The sequence below is a fragment of the Lathamus discolor genome, chromosome 3, assembly GCF_037157495.1.
Source record: "Lathamus discolor isolate bLatDis1 chromosome 3, bLatDis1.hap1, whole genome shotgun sequence".
NCBI classification, from domain to species: Eukaryota; Metazoa; Chordata; class Aves; order Psittaciformes; family Psittacidae; genus Lathamus; species Lathamus discolor.
The window spans coordinates 122,753,247-122,772,976 of NC_088886.1; the positions used below are offsets into that span (position 1 = coordinate 122,753,247).

Sequence of the window (19,730 nt, forward strand, 5' to 3'; positions counted from 1 at the left end):
TGGCTCTCTCTTTCTTTTCTTTTTCGGATCATAGTGGGAGGGAATCAGCCAGCTCTGGAGAGCGAAGAGATGGTGGAGATCATGGTAAACTAACATTTGGTAGAACAAGTGGCTTCAAAAAGATCAGCAGTGAAACCAGAGCAGCTGAGGAAGAGCAGGAAGACGTCCGAGGTGTGCTGAAGAGGCGAGTGGAAACTCGGGAACACACAGAGGAGAGCCTGAGGCAGCAGGAAGCTGAGCAACTTGATTTCCGTGACATTTTAGGCAAGAAAGTCAGCACCAAAAGTTTTTCTGAGGAGGAACTGAAAGAAATCCCAGCCGAGCAAATGGACTTCCGAGCAAACCTGCAGCGGCAGGTCAAACCCAAGACCTTGTCAGAGGAGGAAAGGAAGGTTCATGCTCCTCAGCAGGTGGACTTTCGCTCTGTGCTGGCCAAGAAAGGCACCCCAAAAACCCCATTGCCAGAGAAGGCACCACCTCCTAAACCAGCAGTTACAGATTTCAGATCTGTGCTGGGGTCAAAGAAGAAGCCACCTGCAGAGAATGGTAGTGCTAACACCCCAGCACCAAATGCCCGCACCAACTCTGAAGCCCAGAATACGACCCCTAATTCTCAAGCCCCTGTTGCCAAACCAGCAGTGAAAAAAGAAGAGAAGAATGACAGAAACTGTGAACATGGGTGTGCAGTAGTGGATGGCAGAATAATTGGGCAAAAAGCTGAAAATAAAGCACCAGCAAGCAAACCCCCAGCAAGCAAAGGGACAGCACCCTCCTTTACAGAGAAGCTTCAGGATGCTCAAGTAGTAGATGGTGAAAAATTGGTCTTACAATGTCGGATTTCCTCTGATCCCCCTGCAGCTGTCACCTGGACTGTCGACAGCAAAACCATCAAATCATCAAAGTCCATTGTCATCTCCCAAGAAGGTAAATTAATCGAATTACAAGCCAGCTGGATGGCACACTTATATCCGGCTCTTGATTAATTAGTATTTGGTTCGTTAAAGGTAATGCAATACTTTATTTAAGTCTCCTGCCAGTAACTGTTTCCAGATGCATCTTTCTTGTTATTTCAGTGGAGTACACAAGGTACAGTATTGTTTGACATTTCTTGCAGATTCTCCTTTAACAGCCTGCAGATGTAATTTTTATAAAGTTGAACTTCTTGCATTTTTAAATGCTGTTTACATAGCTAATGCTGTTTAAGGAGCTGGTACATGATGTTTATTTTAGCTGAACTTCAAGGATTTAGAACATTGAAAACAGAATAATGTTACTGCTGGTTTACAAATTCTAATTTAATTCTTCTGTATGTTTAATATTTCAGGCTTTTTATTGCAGTAACGAACACAGTAGCAAAGAGGGGTTGAGTTATAGAAAGAAAGTACTACAACTTCAAGTTGTACAATTAAGATCAAAGTTGGGAATTGATTTACAGTGTATTTAATGCCCCCACCACACAGTTGCTTTTGCTGCCTTTACAGACACTGAAATATTTGAACCCCATTGTCCTGATGACTTTTAACTCATTTCATGACAGTACAGAGTTTAGTAAAAGTCCTCAGAAAGAATACTTACTGTTGTCAAATTGAATGATTTCTTCAAGTTCCACATTCTGGATAACCAAACCCTACTATACCAGTTTTGTATGAAAGTTACCTTTGTATCTAAACAAAACATATTTTCCTTGGGACAAAAATAGGGAGGGTAACTAATAATACAGAAAAGCTTCTTTACTTCATATCTGTTTCATAAAACATTGAGGGCATTATATGTAGAAAGAAACTGTCTTGCATGTTGTAGTAGAAAAGTTAATGGTCACAGTAAGAATTATAGCTTGACAAAGGGGTCTGAACTGTTAATTATGAATATTTTTTCATTTAATCCAGACTATTTTCAGTGTTATTAAATGAGAACCAAATGAATGCACACAATGGTTCACCACAACCAGTGAATCCTCGTGCAGTGTTCCAGGCACTGAAACATGAGTATTCTTTTCAAGTGAATGCAGTCAGAAACAACATTGCCTTCAGATAGCCTGTGGAAAAAAAGGTACCTGAGAACTACATTAAGGGGATGTCAAAGTAAGTAAATGGAGAGAAGGAACTGGTAGCAGGTGTATTGTGTCTGGCATGTGTCTGAAGTAGTATAAAAGATGTATTTATGCATATATGATGATTTTCACCAGTGGGGACTTTATAGAATAGGGGTAATAACTGTCATGTATATGAGAAGAGATTGACCAGTGGAAATGCCATCCTTGTAAAAAGGACTGATAGGCTCAAGAAGGTGGGAGTCTGCAATTTTATCAGCCTTATAACTGGAAGCATAATGTCAAGGGTTTTCTTGGAGCTGCTCAGATTAAAAAGAAATTGTGCATCTCCAAGTTTCATGTCTCCAATCAAAGTACAACAAATAGATAGCATCACTCTATGAAAGCTTCTCAGCTATGGTGAGGCCTCCTAAATTCCTGAAGCATTAGTGTTGTGGTGCTGCAGAAAGTTGTCTTCTTGATGGAAATAATCTGAACAATTGACTGTTGCAATCCCCCTATTTATATTCACTTTATAAAATGGTACTTGGAGGTGAAAATCCATTGTGTTTGTGTTTAGAGTGCAGTGATCCTCATGTACATAAATGCTCTACCACCTGCCTGAGCCGGGGATGTGACTTACCCCATCCAGTTTGTCTGGGCTAGGTGACAGTTATAACACCCCAGAGTTGGCATTTTGTCAGGATGTCACACTTTAGCAGTGCTTTCCATTGAGGTGAAGAATGAAAGTCACCAAGGGATAAGAAATCCACTGTTTCAGGAAAGCTTGTGAAAGAAGGGAAGAGACTGTCTTTATGTTTGAGTTGTACCTGCATTATTGCACTAGGCATCATGCTTAGGTAATCAGTATTACCGGTACTTCAAGTTAAGCTTTCTTTAGCATGTTTTTGCAGAGGATCTTAGAAAGAAATATTACACAGGGAAGTAAACACTACATTTTTCTCCTTTAATGGAAAGAAATGGAATGAGGATTAGAATTTTTTTTATGATTTTTTTTTTTAACCTTGCTACATCCCCTCTGGTACACTGAGGGGATGCATTTCATAATGGTCAACGTAGGGGTTTCCTAACATTACCTACTAGCTTTGGCACTTGAAGAACAATGTGTTGTTGCTCTCCCACTGAGAGATGCTTTCATGCCAACTGTTAAGTAATTAACTAGGTATGCATTATACTTAGTTTAACTAAGGTTCTAGTTTTCTTAGAGATTGATTTTCTCTTTTCCCTTAATTAGGAATACGGGTTAGTTCATAAAATCATAAAATAGTTTGGGTTGGAAAGGACCTTCAAAGGTCATCTAGCCCAGCTCCTCTAAAATGATCAGGGACATCAACCAGATCAGGTTGCCCAGAACCATGTCCAGCCTGGCCTTGAATGTCTCCAGGGATGGGGCAGCCACCACCTCCCTGAGCAACCTGTTCCAGTGTTTCACCACCCTCATTATAAAAGCCTTTTTTCCTCATGTCTAGCCTGAGTCTTCCCTCTTTTAGTTTAAAACTGTACTTCTGGGTTAAAACCATTACCCTTGTCCTGTCGCAACAGGCCCCGCTAAAAAGTCTTTTCCCATCTTTCTTATAGGCCCCTTCTAAGAACTGAAAGGTCACAATAAGGTCTCCCCGGAGTTTTCTCATGGCTGAAAATCCCCAACTCTCTCAGCCTTCCTTCATAGGAGAGGTGATCCAGCCTCTGATCATTCCTGTGGCCCTCCTCTGGGCCCTCTCCAGTAGATCCATACCTGTCCTGTACTGAGGACTCCAGAGGTGGACACAGTACTCTAGATGGGATCTCAGCAGAGCAGAGTAGGGGGGCAGAATCACCCCACCTTGAACTGCTGGCCATGTTTCTTTGGATGCAGCAATGATACAGCTGGCTTTCTGAGCCGCAAACACACATTGTCTGCTTATCCACCAGTACTCCCAAGTCTTTCTCCTCGGGTATTCTCAATCCCTTCATCACCCAGCCTTTACTGGTACGGGGGATTGCCCCTACTCAGGTGCAGGAACAGCATGAAGTTCACATGGGTCCACCTCTCAAGTTGAAGTAACCAAGGGAGGAAAAGGAATAATTACAGCTACAGACTAGAACTGAGAAATAACAAATTCAGGATGAATATCAGGAAATGCTGTTCAGTAGAGAAACTGTATGGATTAGTCTCATAGAAAGTATTTGGAGCAGCTTTAAACATAGAGAGCAACACTAGAACTAGATGCAGTATTCAGCAGTCCAATGCCAAAATCCCAGATTCCATCTTCTGTACCAAATACTGAAAAGACAGGTTCATCATGCCACAGGTGTCACAACCTTCAGTAGCAGAGCTTTTGGCCAACCTTAGAGCAGTATTTAATGGGCTCTGCAGACAATCCCCTAGAGTCATCCTCAGCTGAAAGAAGGTTGATTCTGTGGGGAAGGAAGGGAATTCAGAGCAAAGGGACCGAGCTCACAGTAACAGGCTTAGATCTTGCAAAGTCACCTTTTATTTCTTTGGTATGAGCTTGCTGCTCTTGTGTTCAACAGCAAAATCCACTATGGAAGTGTATAGACTGGGTCTGTTTATAGCTATTTTACCAACTGGTTTTGTGCCACCTTGATGTTCAGTGGTGACCACTGATTCTCACTTAAGGAAAATTTTCCAGATATATCTCACAGAACAATGACTCACTTGTTCTTAGTGAGATGGATACTGGGAAATCCTCTACCTAGGGTGAATCATGTCTATCTGCTTCATATACTACAAGCCCATCTTAATATGGGCTACTGACCCACAGACTGTTCAATGAAAGTAATACATGAACCTGCAGAATGCCGGGTACTTGTCTTTTGGAAATTTAATTCAACCTCTCTGTCATTGCCTGAAAAAAAAAGGAGATAGCAGTTTGCTGATCTCCTGGTGCCACATGTACTGTGAAGGTAAATACATAAAATCTGGTTTGGGAACATGCCCACCTAACAAAACAAGTGGCATATTTCGCCAGGAAGGGCAGGCTTAAAAGGGCACTTGTGTGTGACAAGTTCACAGGGCAGGCAAACTAAATAGTGCTTTTATGTAGTCACTCACTGAAAGTAACTTTCCCTGGCATATTTGTCATAGCTTATAGTAAGGCCCTTTAGCTGTTAGAAACAACTCTATGCACGTGTCTCCTCTGTCTGAAGAAGCTAACACTACATTAGTGTGCAACAGAAGGAGGGATGTTAGCTCCACTTTGGTACCATCAGAGAAGCCTGAATTCAAACACTAGGATCAGGATAATTACTGATTGGTATGGTCTTCGGCAAACAGAAAATTAATTCCTGCTCCAAAAAGACCTTAATCTTCAGGCATATTCATGCAGTATTTGTGCTGTATTCTAGTACTTAATCTAGAGCTTGCAACATATTATTTTATTCCAGGGTTAATTTTAAATTAGCAATTAGAAGTCAGAATCTGGGCAGCATTATACTGAATGCAACAATCACAACATAGCTAAGATCAGTCTCATTCCTTCCATTTTACATTTAAACTGTTAATACAGGTTTGTTTCCCTTTGAAATAATAAGTATCAGTCTTTTAATAATTCCCCAAATAGTATCCTGTCAGTTGATGGCATGAGTGATTTGTTCTTAAAGTATCATTTTTATGACAAAGTGATATCTAGCACCATTTTTCTTTTATGAACATGTCTGACCTCGTAGGTGTTTATTAATGTTTTGATTTTGTATTTTTCTTCTTTTAAGCACTTGTCAGAGTGTGGTTATCTACATTCCTCAGATTGATATTAATGTGGGCTTTGCCTGTGAAATCTCAAAATCAACATTAACTGTAACAGAAAAAGACAAAAGAGGGAACTCACAAGTTAGAGCATTATGCATTTATACAGGCAGGTTAGATGGTGTATGGTTAAGAGGCAGTTTAATATGAGAGAGTTCATTGCTTGAAGTTACTGGGGTTTTTTAAGAAGGCTGTAGCAGACATTACAGTGGAGTTAGACATATAAGGATTGAGTAGAGCAAGCTTTCTCACACAATGAACTTTTTGAGAGCAGGAACCATTTTGTTTTACTTTTATATAGTACGCAGCATAGCAGTGCACTTTGCTGGTGTCCTCTTATGTGACACACTCTTGGACAGAAAATCGATAGAAAATTTTTGCATGGTTACAAAATTTGTTCCAGAAGATGACGGTGAAAGGGGTTCAGAAGCTGGCGTCTTTACTGGACTGGAGAATTGAGGGGAATTGACAATGAATAGAAGTCAGAAACTGCAAACCTGCCATTTTTTAAGTCAGCTTGCTGGTTTTTTGGGGGTAGATTTAATACCATGTGACTATATGGGTTTCAGAGGAACTTCTTATTATAGGTTCAGGTAGCAGTGGTGGTGTAGCTTAGAAAATGCCCAAAGTTTGTATTGTTTTGCGTAAGACAGCATTTTTTAATTTCCCAAGTGTCTTGGCAGCAAAAAGAGTTGGTAGTCTTGTTAGCAATAATGCCTTAACAACTTTCTTGTGATTTAACGTAACTCCTAAATCTTCCTGTCAGTTCTTCAAGTCTGTGTCTGTCTAAGGAGGATCTGCCGTAACTCTTTCGATTTCTTTCTAATTGACTTTGAGCAAGAGTTTGGTGTTTAATTAACATAACTGCTGAAAGCAGATGGATTCTGCAGCTTAAAAAAGCTTCTTCAGAAAGTTTAAGGCTAGAGAGATTGTCTAACCATCAGTTCTGACACAACTGCACGTTTGTCACGTGCCGCAACATTTCCCTCTGTACTGCCATTTTTTGTCTAAATCGTCCTTCTTCCAGAAATGCATGTAGTATAAGTTTAAATATAGAAAAAAAGAGACATTTATTATTATCACTAGTAATTTCTTGTAGTGTCTAATTGTTCTTATAAGTGTTCTGGTTTTAAATTGAAAAAAAACCCCAGTGTCTAATTCTAATGTCAATTATCTATTTTCTTCTTCCATACACTTGTTACCTTTCTCTGCTAAACTAAAGAGTCCAAACTTGACAAGTAAAACTGTCACTAACTTTCTCTCCATAATGCGCTTTACTCAGCCCTTGAAGGCTTGGGCTTGTTTTGGTTTGTTTCCTTCTTAATACCTCTTCTTCAGTTGCCATTTGTTGGTTTATTATCTTACTTAGAAAACAGGCAGCAGAGACATACATTGGTATGACCATCAGTGAGAGAGAGGTCACCTTCCTATTGCTGTGCTTACTAGAGGATATTGGTCCTCCTTCAACCTCGCAACAGTGAAGCTCATGTTTGCTACTTCTGTATTAAACCCTTACAGCTTCTGAAAACAGACCATCCCTTTGCTGCCCACGGATTCTTCTCATTTCACTATCTTAAGCCCAATTTTTTTTTGAATGAACAGGACTCAGCTTAACAAGTAAAAGATTGTTTACAAGGACTGCCCTCTTTTCTCTCTCTTTATGTCTTTTAACTTTTCCAACACTGTTTCTGTCATCTGTAAGTTTACAAAAATTAATTTATGAATACCTCTACATCACAGATTAAAATGATAAATAACTTTGGTCCTAGTCTGATCACAGAGGAAATCCACCAGCAATCTACCAAGTGATGATTTCCTACTGTGAGATTCTTCATGAGATCTTTGTTTTGGCAGCTTGAAGTCTTCCTAAATAAATGTAGTTAATATACTGATATAGCATTAATTACAAGCATAATAATGTGAGATAACACAAATATTTCAGTAAAGACAAAGAAAATTTACACAGATACATTTGCCAATTAAATCTGTAATCTCATGGATAATGAAAGTAAGTTTCTTAAATTGTTTTCCTTAAGACCTACCACTTGCCAAGAATTGGATTTGACATTTTTTCTTCTCTGAAACTCACCTGAGTTTTTTCACTGCTTTGCCTGTTGTTGTTGTAACCATAGTCAGTATTTTCCAGGTCAGTCCACTTACCGTTTTTAAACAAGACTGTAACACTAGCACATACTTGCACTTTCCCAGGCAATTTGTGATTTATTAGAAAATTAATACTGCAGGCAAACAAGTTCCTTAACAAATTTGTTATGGCTTCTAGGCACAATTCCTCACAGCCTAGTATTTATTAATGTTGCCTAAACACTCCATACTATTTCTTTATCCCATGGGATAAAAGAGAAAGACATGAATGTCAGCCTGTACCATAGGTAGGAGTCAGGAGGTTGGCCAGCTAGATGACAGTGCAGAGAATTAGACTTAGGAGCTGCTTTTTGTTGGTTTGTGTATTAGTTTTATATCTGAAGTTGACTTTCTGTAGAGTTTCATGGAAAGAATGCAGAAGCCTAGCGATATTTTAAACTGGCTTGCACTATTTTTGACTAAGTCAGAAAATCCTTTAATAGCTTAAAATGCAAGGGAAAGGTTTTGTGTATCTAAACCAGAGCCTTTAGTAATCTATCAGTTTCTGTGGCTGTTAAGGTCTTTCCTAGAGCTGCACCAGTTTGAATGTCTAAGTGGAAGATCCCAGTATTCATTTTTACTCCAATTCTGCACTTTGTGGCAGTGTTTTAAAGCTCTTTGTGGACTGGCTCCTAACAAAAAGTTAGAGGGGTAGGGGGAAAAGTGGATAGCAGATACTTTTAGCTGACTTGGCTTTGTGAAGGGGCAGGATTCAGAATATCCAACTTGTGTAACCAGTCTGGGCTTTCTTGTAATTGTGAGAAAATAAGATTTTTCAGGTCATGAAGGGGTTCTTCAAAGGAAATACCAAATACTTCATTGAAAGACATTTGGCCTTCAAGCCCCGGGAATTGACTGTAGGTCTAGATCACAGAACATAGGCCTACTGGGGAGTTTCCTGTCCTTAGGAAATCTCATTACATTTTGCCTGTTTGGTTTGGGGGTTTTTTTGGCTTTCTAAGAAAATGAGGTTTCTACAGACTCCCTCATTCTGCATTATACTTCTGACCCAGCCTGGTTCATACTTTTGAAGCCATTGTCCAATTTCATCGTAAGTTCTAGCAGTCAACAGTTGCATGAAAACTAGTGGCTAAATAAAGGAGAATGACCCAAGTTACCTCATTTCCCCTTCACTCCACCGAGGACAGAATACCACCATTGCACTGGGTAGCAGCAACAAGCCCAGCAATCCCAATTTACTTTTCTCTGCTGTTCCACTGTAGTTACTGGGGAGTATGAATATGTGGAGGGAAATAGGATACAGATTATTGCTGCAGGGGTGTGGAAGTCAGGAGAAAACTGATGCAGCCAATAAAATAAAACAGATTTCCTTTATCCTCCTCACAAAGTAACTTCATTAAAATTCAACACATATAAACATTCTTTTGGAAGGAGTAAGACTGACATTATTTTGTGAGGACTCTGATTCCAGTGGAATAAGCAAATGGGGCTTCTATGAGACCTCTGGCATGCAACCTGGTCATGACTAGATACTAAAAGCATAACTAATAGAACACTGAATGCATATGGCAAGTCAATGATCATCATGAGAAAACCCTAGGATTTGCTTCTAGATTGTAGTGTAACTGTGGGGAATGACTTATCACTGGGGGGGGGGGATGTTTCTGTTTGTATATACAAAGTGTTTCTAATAAGGTGTTAACTTACATTGCCGCAGTATGCTGTATAGGCAGCACTGAAAAAGTGAGTGGTGACGGCCTTATGTCACCTTAGTCTTTAATGAGCTCAGGAAGAGCTTTTGAGCAGGTAGAAAACTCCAGCAGAAACTAAAGTCAATGCTTTCTTCCAGTCCTTCAACAACCCATTTATCCTTACAAGCCAGCCTCCTTCCTTGCAGTAAGGTGGCCAGCGATCTTCTTCATATGTGTGTGTCTTTGTTCCATAGTTTATGTTCCTTTGCAATAGTATTTTTAGGTTCTAATGTGTGATCTTTCCTAACCATCTTACATAGCTTTATCCAAATTCTTAGACTGAAAGTTATCTTTGGCTTGCTCTCTATTTGTCTCTCTAAACAGCAGAGACATGTGAATTTATATTTGCTGGATGCCTGCAAGAATACTTTTCTAGTGTCCCTCCTCCATTTGGAATGGAATAGCAGCTCGTGACATTTTTGGCTCTAGCCTGACTCAGGGAGAAGAGTTGCCTCAGGGAAGGCATGTGGCTTTGCTTTTCACCCTGTGGTTGGCTGAGCACAGCACATGTGAGTGAGGGGTCAGTGCTCCTCTTCTGAGATAGTTTTCACATAATTTCTCAGGAGGAAAATAGTCATTATTTAGAGCTTCTTGAATTTGTGGAGGACAAGGAGGAGGGAAAAAATCATTTTCTCCTAACCCTTGTGTGTGTCTGGCAAACCAAATATTTTGGGAGCCTCTGGAATGGTTTTTATAAGATATGTCTTGAATAATAAACACCTAGGTTTACAATGAGAAAAAGAGAGCAAGTGAATTCCCAAAGTTCGTCTGATAAAGGGGTGTTCTCTTCAAGGATCTTTCAATGCCCCTTTCAAGGCCCAGTGTCACCTGTGCCACCTCCACATCATGAGGGACTTATTTGATGAGGAGCCTGGGATCAGGCACTCTGGAAGACAGAAGGCAGCCTCTAGTTACCATAAAGAGAAATGTGGCAAATAGCAGAGATGCTGGGAAGCTTTCTTATGTCTCAGGACATGGAGGAAATGTATAAAAAAAGATCATTTATCCAATCTTGTCATTATTTAGGAGAAACCATGAGAAAAGTAAATGGAGGAAGGGTGTAGAGTGCATTACTGTGGCAGAAACAAATAAAGGGTGGAAAACTGGACAATCTAACAGCACTGAGTGGAAGTGCACAGTGTCTGAGGCTGTGCTTGTGGGACAGGCGAGGCTTTCCAGTGAGGAAAAAGCAAGCCCACACTTCACCCTTACTGTGGGTGAGGGATATTTTTGAAGGGAAAAGTCTGGAGTATTTTAATTGGGGTTCTCCCTGGGAAGCAAACTGCTTTGTTGTTACAAGCAATGCAAGTAAACCTAAGGGATTAGATTTTGCTTCCTCATCCACTAGCTACTGGGAACAGCTTCTGTTTTGGTTCACAGAGTTATAGTTTTTAAGAGGAAATGTATTTCCCTTGGGTCATACCAAGCTTTCCTTGGTAACTACAGAGCTTATGTCACATCCTGTTTCTGCAAACCCAATTAAGTCACATGTTGCTGTTCTGTTAGAAAAGAAATGGATATGTTGCAGTGACAAATTTGATTGTCACTGATACACTGAACTTTCTAATGGATGTTTTACAATACCAGACACTTGTTTCTTTAAGTATTTCAAGCAAGAAGAAAATCTCTCTCAGTGCCATTTTTAAACTTGGGCACTAAGCTTGTGAAGTCTGCTTTCACATGTAGATGCTCATGGGAGTGTTAGAGATAAGGCTGACTCAAAATATTGCAGATGGCCCCTTGAAAGAAGCCCCGGTAGTCCTACACTACTAGCACTTTTGATAAAAAATGATCTGAGTGAAGACATCTTATCCCTGCTATAAGACAAAGAGCAGCAGCAGAGATTCTGCTCTGGGTCTTCTCTGTCCTCGTCCATTAACCACTTTAGGGCTAAGGGGACAGCTTTAAGTATCCTGGGGAACAGCAATAAGATTCCATTTATCTTTCAATATGGTTTTATGTTATTTAGCATTAATAAGGTTCCAGTTCTGATGCTGAGTTTTTAAAGGAAAAAAAAAAAAAAATAATTCTAGCAGTGAATATCACCTGTAGCAAAGGATTGGATCATTTGATGCATTTTGTTCCTTAGTAGCACTAAGGTTTTTGTGAACTGCAACATAACATCCGTTTGATCTCTCCTTCCTTTGCATTAGGGACACTCTGTTCACTTACCATCGAGAAGGCTATGCCTGAAGATGGGGGCGAATACAAATGCATAGCTGAGAATGCAGCAGGAAAAGCTGAATGTGCTTGCAAAGTGCTGGTAGAAGGTAAGTACTTTGCTGGATATGGGAAAGCCGTTCCTTAAAACTTCCTTCTTCCCCCTTTTATTTCCTAATACCAGCCTTTATGAACCGTATACACAAAAAAAGAACTCTGCCCCTTCCTTTCTGCACTTTTCATCAATACATAATTTGATGTCTATTGTAAAGGAGCACAAGCAGAGAGACAGTATAGAGGCAAGGGCTCTGGCTCCTTTGTGGAATAATGTATGTTCTCCTGCTACCTACTGTACAAGGTTAGTAGAGCAGCAAGTTGAACCCATGAAAATTTGTTTCTGATCTGTATTCATCCTTTAAGAGCATGTAAGAATTCAGTGTGTGAGCCTGGGTACCGGTCTGCCTCAGGACTATGTATGGCACAGAGCAAAAATAAACAAATTAGCAAGTCAACCACCCTTGTATATCATATTCTTAAACGTGGATAATTTGCTGATTGAGGTACCCATTTTCAGCTTCAGTCATGCTGATGACACGGTTGTTTACGTGCCCTTAAGCAAATATTTTGTCATTAGGGTGAGAGCATGGACTTAAAACTGGCATGGACTTTAGACTTTAAGTAACCAAATGAGCTTTTTATCAGCTCACCTTCTGGTGAGCTCGTCTATGAATACTCTGATACTTTCCATTGTGACTGAAAAGAATACAAAAGTAAACAACAAGCCCAATAACATAGATCTTGGGTACTAAACCTTCACAACTGTGTTACAGATCTGGTAGGAAGTCTAAAAAAGAAAACTGTTGTTTTCCTAATGTGGCAAAAGGTAAGAATATAATCCTGTAAATCCATCAGTAAGAGTCAGTCTTCATGTAGCCGGAAAAGGAATTACTTCTACATATAATTGCTGCTCGTGTAATGTTGGACACCAGAATGACCACATTCCTTACTTTGATACTGGCTACCTCATCAGTCTTTTCCAATTCTTACTTGCATGCTGCTTTGTACAGCTGAGAAGAATGGCACCACAGCAAACTCTAGCTATTCAGGAGAGATGACATTTACTATCCCACGTCTGTGACTGGCAGAGGGGATGACTGCTGTTTTTAAGTCAGAATTGTGATCTAAAACAACAAATAAAATTGCTCCTTCTACACAGTGTGATGTCAGCACCTTAGAGCCTGATTTTCAGACTCAACAAGTAACCATAAATATTATATTCCCTTTGGTCCCATAGACTCATATCAGGTTAATGTTTGACTTCCATTGTCAAATTAGTTCAGGGACAAATCTGTAAAATCTGAGTGTCTGAACTCAGATCTAGCACAGCCTTTGCTCTGAATTACTTCAGAATCTAGAAGATCCTGTCTTTCCTTGTTAACTTTTTAGGAAACTTAGATGAACTTTCACATTCTGGAAACTAGAAGTAGGTGACTGTGAAATAGGTGGTTACATGACATTTATACTATCTTTTCTCTGAAAGCTGAATATTTGAAAGCTATAAATTAATACAGCTATTGCTGAGATCATAATCCAAATCTGGGAACTTTCTTCCAACAAGAATGTCAGGATCGAATAATCTAACAAGTGAAGCTCATTGGGATTTGCATTATATGACATGCTCAACCTGAGAAAACCTTACTGTAAAAAAGGTAGTACCTTCTAGTTGTATGTGTCTATGTCATATGGGATACAGGTGGAAGAGAGCTTGTATTGTCTCTTAGATGTCAGAGTGCCTGCAGTACTGAGTAGTTTCTGGATATGAGCTGTGCAATCTTGAGAATAATGAAATCCATGAAACTTGAGCCCTGTGGTGTCCCTTGTGCCATTTTTATTTCGAATGAACCAATGAGCAATGAAATCTTCTTGGAAAGATTTAAACATCCAGAGGAAATGCTACTTTTCAAAATTTGTTCATTTATATAGATCATACAGACAATGGAACAGAAGCATGACATGGCAAGAGATTCTTTTGGATGAAATGATGCTTCAAATATGCCTTTGTTTCCTTTTTCCATGCACTGCCTAAAGCAGCTTTGTGCACATTTTACTTTGTTCTGTTCAGTTAAAATACACCTATCAACTTAGATGGTGCCTTGTCTAAGTTGCTTTCTCAGGTTCTCAGTGCTGCTGCTTTCATAGAGGACTTCTCCCTCTCTTCTTCCTCTTCCTTTTAGAATGTGACATTCTCCAGCAAGTCTGTGCACAAAATCTTTCTTAAAAGACAAAGGACAATTTCCTCTAACTTTGCAGAAAGACCCCAAACAATCTAATGTTAATAGACAGTGGGTTTTTTTTTGTTATTGATTTTTATCAATATTATTATTGATTTGTATTTTGTTATTTGTTTTGATTGCAGATGCCTCATCCACAAAGACCTCAAAGCCTATTGAGAAGAAGACCAAGAAGCCGAAGACCACACTTCCTCCTGTGCTGCCAACAGAGAGTAAGTAACAGTGATTTCGACTGCTTCCATTTCAGTGGAAACAAAAGAGTGCTTTGGGATTCTGTGGTCATTCCCTTCTGATTATAGGCATAGTATCAGAAGCTTGTGCTGTTTCTTTGACCCTTGCACATAAGTCATGTGAAATGAGTCTTTGCCTTGTGGGGATTAGAAGTGAGTGCTGGAACTGAGTTCACACCTAGCCTGTTCTATTCTCAGTTTTCCATAATGGTGCAATAAACTTATGACACAGATTTATTTTTGGATGCCTCCCAAAGAGCATAGAAATTCTCGAGTAGTTTTCTTCAAGTCATGTTGTGTTACCTGTAGATAAGATACTGTTTTACCACTGGTAGGCAAGATATCTTGACTGAAATGTCCAGTAGCTTAATCTGTCTTTTTTAACATGACCAAGAGGGGTGGTGTAGTGAATTTTACATTCCTTGTTTTAAATGCTTTACTTGCTTTGCTTTTAATGCTTTCTGAAATAACAAATCAGCTATAAATTCCCATGTTTGCTACTCTGCATGCATGCATTTGATTAAGAGGAATCTTTAAATGGTAAAGTCAGCACAATAATGTCGGTTTAGAAATCCCTAATACCACTTTATAAATTAAGTGTCCACAGGATACAAATATCTTTTAAATCAAACACTGGACTTTGACATTTTCTGTCTAAGATGTGTATCACGTAAGTTCCTAAAAAAGATGTGAAGACATGAAAGGCAATTCTAATGGAATCAAGAAATATTTTATCCAGGTCTCTTAAAAAAAAAACAAGAACCAAACAAAACCAAACCACAAACAAAAAACCACCAGAACCCAAAACCAACCTATAATCTGATCTTCCAGCATGGAATATTTTCACCTACTTTCAGCAGGACCCAGTGTAGTTTTGTACTGATTGATGAGCACAGCTAATGATGTATCTGGAACTGTTGACTTTCATAGAGCTATGCCCTGGACTACAGCTATTTCTGAGTTGCCGGCTGAATATTATAAGTTTCCCTCCAGCTAATCATTTAGGGGTGTGGAGGGTCACATCAGCATAATCCACCTTTGCACCTGAGCTTCAAATGCTGTAAATAATAGCCATTAAGAACAACCATTTTGTTCTTGAACATCAATAGAATGTTATAAAGCCATTTAAAGCTCCACTGGGTAGTGTTTTGAATAGTGTTTTCTATGCAGACAAATGTATATATTTCCTCTGATTCTCCCAGCAGTATTATCAATCCCAGGAGACACTGTGAGTTGGGAACTAAGTCTAAACATGCAGATATATTACCTGATCTGCGTCTTACTGTAATCGCTGCTTGCTGTTGATATTAGTGAAAATCCACTATTGGTAGCAAAACAGAAGCTAGCAACTCTGGCTTCAGAAATGATTGGGGAAAGAGCATTAACATAACAGTGAATGGTTTTCTTAAGTTTTGCCTCATTGCAAATTATATCAGTGTTTAAAGGTCTTTAACTTTTCATAAGTTTTGTTTTCAAAATACCTTTTAAACCTCTTACATTTTGCACTGAAAACATCAAGGTAAACAGAGAGAATGTTAGGAATCTGGGCTTTGGAATAGGTTTTTGAAAACTTGGTAAATGCGTATTCAATTTTAAAAGGATTTGGCTGCAGAGATTCCACAGGCAGTTTTTAACATCTCAGCCTCAGTCTCTGAGGACTGTAGGTATTCATCTGCCTGAAATGAGTGGTATATTTGTATGTTTGTCAAGGGCAAAATATAAAAAACAGATCAACTTCACAGTTTCAATTTAAACTAAAATCCCTTTCAGATGCAGAGATTTCTAAGTTCCTTTCCTGAAAGGGAATAGGCTTAACAAGACACAGATTTGTGCATCTTACTGTATTTCTCTCAAAAAGAAGGTTAATAAAGAATAACTATGAATTAAGATGTCCCAATCTAATAAGGAGATGATTTTTTACTCTGATTTCTTCCAGTCTTTGTTGCCACATTAACTAACCAACAGCCTTAGTGGCAAGTAGAGTGTGAGGAATGATGATGAAGAAATAGATGACAAAAAAATCTATTATTCCCACTGAATAAATTCTGAATTTTGTATAGTGAATTCAGTTACAACAGAAGGCGTTGTACTGTATGGGATACTGAAGCTACATATTCTCTGTCATTTTAAGAAATACTTCTCAGGGAAAAAAAAATCGTATTTTTCATTTTGTGTCAGTGCAAGTTGAATTTCATGGTTAGCAGCTATGTCAACCTTGTCTTCCTTCAAATAAATTATAAGTGATACTTGGTTTTTTGCTCCAGTAGAAACCTTCAGGAAAGTAATTAACTTTTACTTCCTGAAAGCAAAGATCAATACATTTCTCTTTGTGAAAGAGAATCAATGTTGTCACTATGTTAATCTATAGAATTTGTCTCACTGTGAGAATAGTTGCTGACCCAGATCATTTGACTGCTCATTTTGACATTATTTTACTACTGGAAGCTTGGGGTTTTTAAGCTGCAGAAATACAACAGTAAGTAAAATTTTGGGCATTACCTCTTTTGAAATAAATTACATTCTAGACCCTGGTTTAGAATAAGCAGTTATTCTCAGAAAAACATCTATAAAAGCAGCTTTGTAGCATTCAGTGATTAACAGTATCTCTGAATTGATGTGTTCAGTGTTTACATGCAGAAAGATTGCTCCCATGGTAACAAATTAGGAAAATTATGATACTTGGTTTTGCTTATAATTAATATTGTGTCACCAGAATTTAGTAATAATTACAGCTCTGTAATGATAAACAGAATAAATAATAAAGTTTCTAAGAATAACAAACAGATCCATCTTTGAATCAGATTGAAATCAATCCTAAGGAAGCATGGAGGAGGGACACCTCCCTTTTAAATGTTAGAATTGGTCCATTCTTCACTGACTGTACTGACTTAAGCTTTGTCACTTGTTTCTTTGCTAGGTGGATGTGAAATGATACTGAGTTAGAATAGTAAAGTGTTATGTTTCTTCTCCACAGATATAAGAGATTAGCAGAGGCAGTGGAAAATTAGAACCTTTCATTATTTACCATACTGCATACTCCATGCTATGCTAGAACAGCCAGTGTATAAGGATCTTCTAGTCTGATATAACCCTGAAGCAGAAGCACTAAGCCAAAAATTCTCACCACTTGAACATTTCTCTAGAGAGCTTTGAAAGCATCTGCTGCAAAGGAGTTTGGGCACCCAATACCCATTGATATTACAAGTTACTTCATATTAGGCTTAAAGGGAATTGTTTATTTCAATTACCAAAGCTGCAAAATCTTCAGTGCCTATTAAAAAATCTTTCTGATCCAACAGAATGAGGAAAAATCAAAGTGCTGCTTGAGATCTTTAAGTGCAAACAACGATTTGAAGGTTTATAAATTAACATTCTCTTTTTCAAAACATATATTACTGCTCCACAATCCCTAATATTTTGTTCTCCTTAATGTCTCTTAAGCTGAGGACCAAAACAGCAGTTATTCATAGCTGGAGTAATTAGCCCAAGATCAGGCACTTTGATTTGCAGATCTAGAACCCAACTTTCTTGATCCTCAGCTTCGCTATTAGTTTGTATGCAATATCCCAAATACTGTATTATTTTTTCATCTGACATCCCAAAGATTTACATAAAACATGAGTTTTCCAAAAGAATATTTTTTTTAAAGGTTCTTGGGTTTTTTTAAGATTTGCAGAGGAAAAAGGCATATTACAACAATTAGATGCTATTTTTTAAACTTCACCACAGCTGAACTGTGCAACATAACTTTACTATAGTAGGAAGAAACTGTATCCTCTTCATTGCTACTGAGAAAAGAATTTGCTTTAAGGCTTTAGAAAATAACCCTCCTAAATCTAAGCATTGTTTTAAAGGGTTTGGAAAGAAATGCCACTGCTTTTTGTGGGGCTAATTCACTGCACTACTTCCAGTAAATATTAAGAAATTGCAACTATCACCTATCATAATAAGTGGTATGAAAACCTAACAGGATATCCTGGGTTCCCTCACCTGAATAACACTTGTTAAACCCATTGTTCTCATATCCAAATCACATACATTGAAGGAATGACACAGCACAGAATTTGATTGCTCAAATAGAAGTTCTTCTGCTCGGTTAAAATTCAGTTGCATCAAAGAAAACAACTTCTTCCACACATCTTCAAGTAAAGGAGCACAAACTGCATTATTAGTAGTATTTGTTAGCTTGCTGATATAAATCTTCTATATCTGCTACTATATAAAATGTTTTATTTCATATCAAACACATCAAGTTAGTAACAATGCATTCTTTTGCTGGCAGTGTTAATAAAATGTCACAGCTGACACTTTCCAGATCAAATCCTCTGGAAGGCTGCTCTGTTATCTTCCCAGATCTGATTTCTCAACATTATTGGTACTTGGATGCAAGGCTAAGCAGTGGCATCTGTGAACAGCGTGTCATAAAAGTAAATATGTCAGACACAACTCCTTATCATGTTATATATTCTTTTCCATGGGGGAGGAAGGGGGCAAATCCCAAGCATTTTAATTACCATGGAAAAATTGTGAGTCAGTGGCCAAATGATTAGCACGCAGTTCTGTTATTTACTCTTAAACAATCTTGTCAGAGGATCCAAGTCTGCAACCACCATTTTAAGAAAATGTCATTAAAACATTAAACTTGATGTATCTAGTTTAGATAATATATAACTAAATTAGTAAACACTTACAGTATTTTGTTTTCCATTCTACCAATATAATACAAAACATGGCACTGATTACTGATAGTGTTTCCAAATCTTCATTTCATGTCAGATAGTTTTGTCCTCAGTATATAACTTGCCACTTTCTACAGGAAGAACTCGGTTACTAAGGTAGTAACGGATCAAGTCAGAGATGTTATTTTAATTGCAGAGAGAAGAGCACTGTGTGGCAGTTGTGATCTGGTAACTGTTGTCCCTGGGACTCTTTGGTCCCTGGGATACTCTGAGATACTTTTGAGAGTCAATGAGGCTTTTCCAACTATTATTTTCAGTCCCATTCACTTCCCAGAAGATCCATGCTGCTCTACAGAGTGTTGCAAGAAGAACAAAGGTATCTTCTGCACAGTGAGCGCAAGTACTTAGTGTGTTAGAACAATATGAATTACATTGTCAGGGAAGCCCCTGATCAAACTTCTTCAAGGAAAAAGAAAATCTTCTTTTCTAATAGAAACTGAACATTCCTCTCTCAGTATATAGAAATAAAATTGCCACGGGCTGTTTTTAAGACTTACAGATGATTTCTCTGTAACTGAATAATGAAAGGTGCTGACTTCATTCCTCAGGATTGGAGTCCAAGGGTAAATAAGTGTGGCACAACGCTTAACAACCAAGTTATGCTAAAGTAAAGAGGCAATATAAGGTTTAACTTGGTGACTCTGAAGGCTGGTTACCTCCA

General features: G+C 38.5%; 1 protein-coding gene across 2 annotated transcripts in view; it reads left to right on the forward strand.

Moving 5' to 3' along the window:
* Window positions 1-19,730, forward strand: part of MYLK (myosin light chain kinase) — a 218,269-nt gene that overhangs the window by 140,813 nt on the left and 57,726 nt on the right. For both annotated transcript variants that reach the window (XM_065671419.1, XM_065671420.1), the window contains 3 exons: window positions 35-924; window positions 11,803-11,919; window positions 14,226-14,312. In XM_065671419.1, coding sequence (XP_065527491.1) covers window positions 35-924; window positions 11,803-11,919; window positions 14,226-14,312 — 1,094 coding nt within the window. The remainder of the gene's footprint in view (window positions 1-34; window positions 925-11,802; window positions 11,920-14,225; window positions 14,313-19,730) is intronic.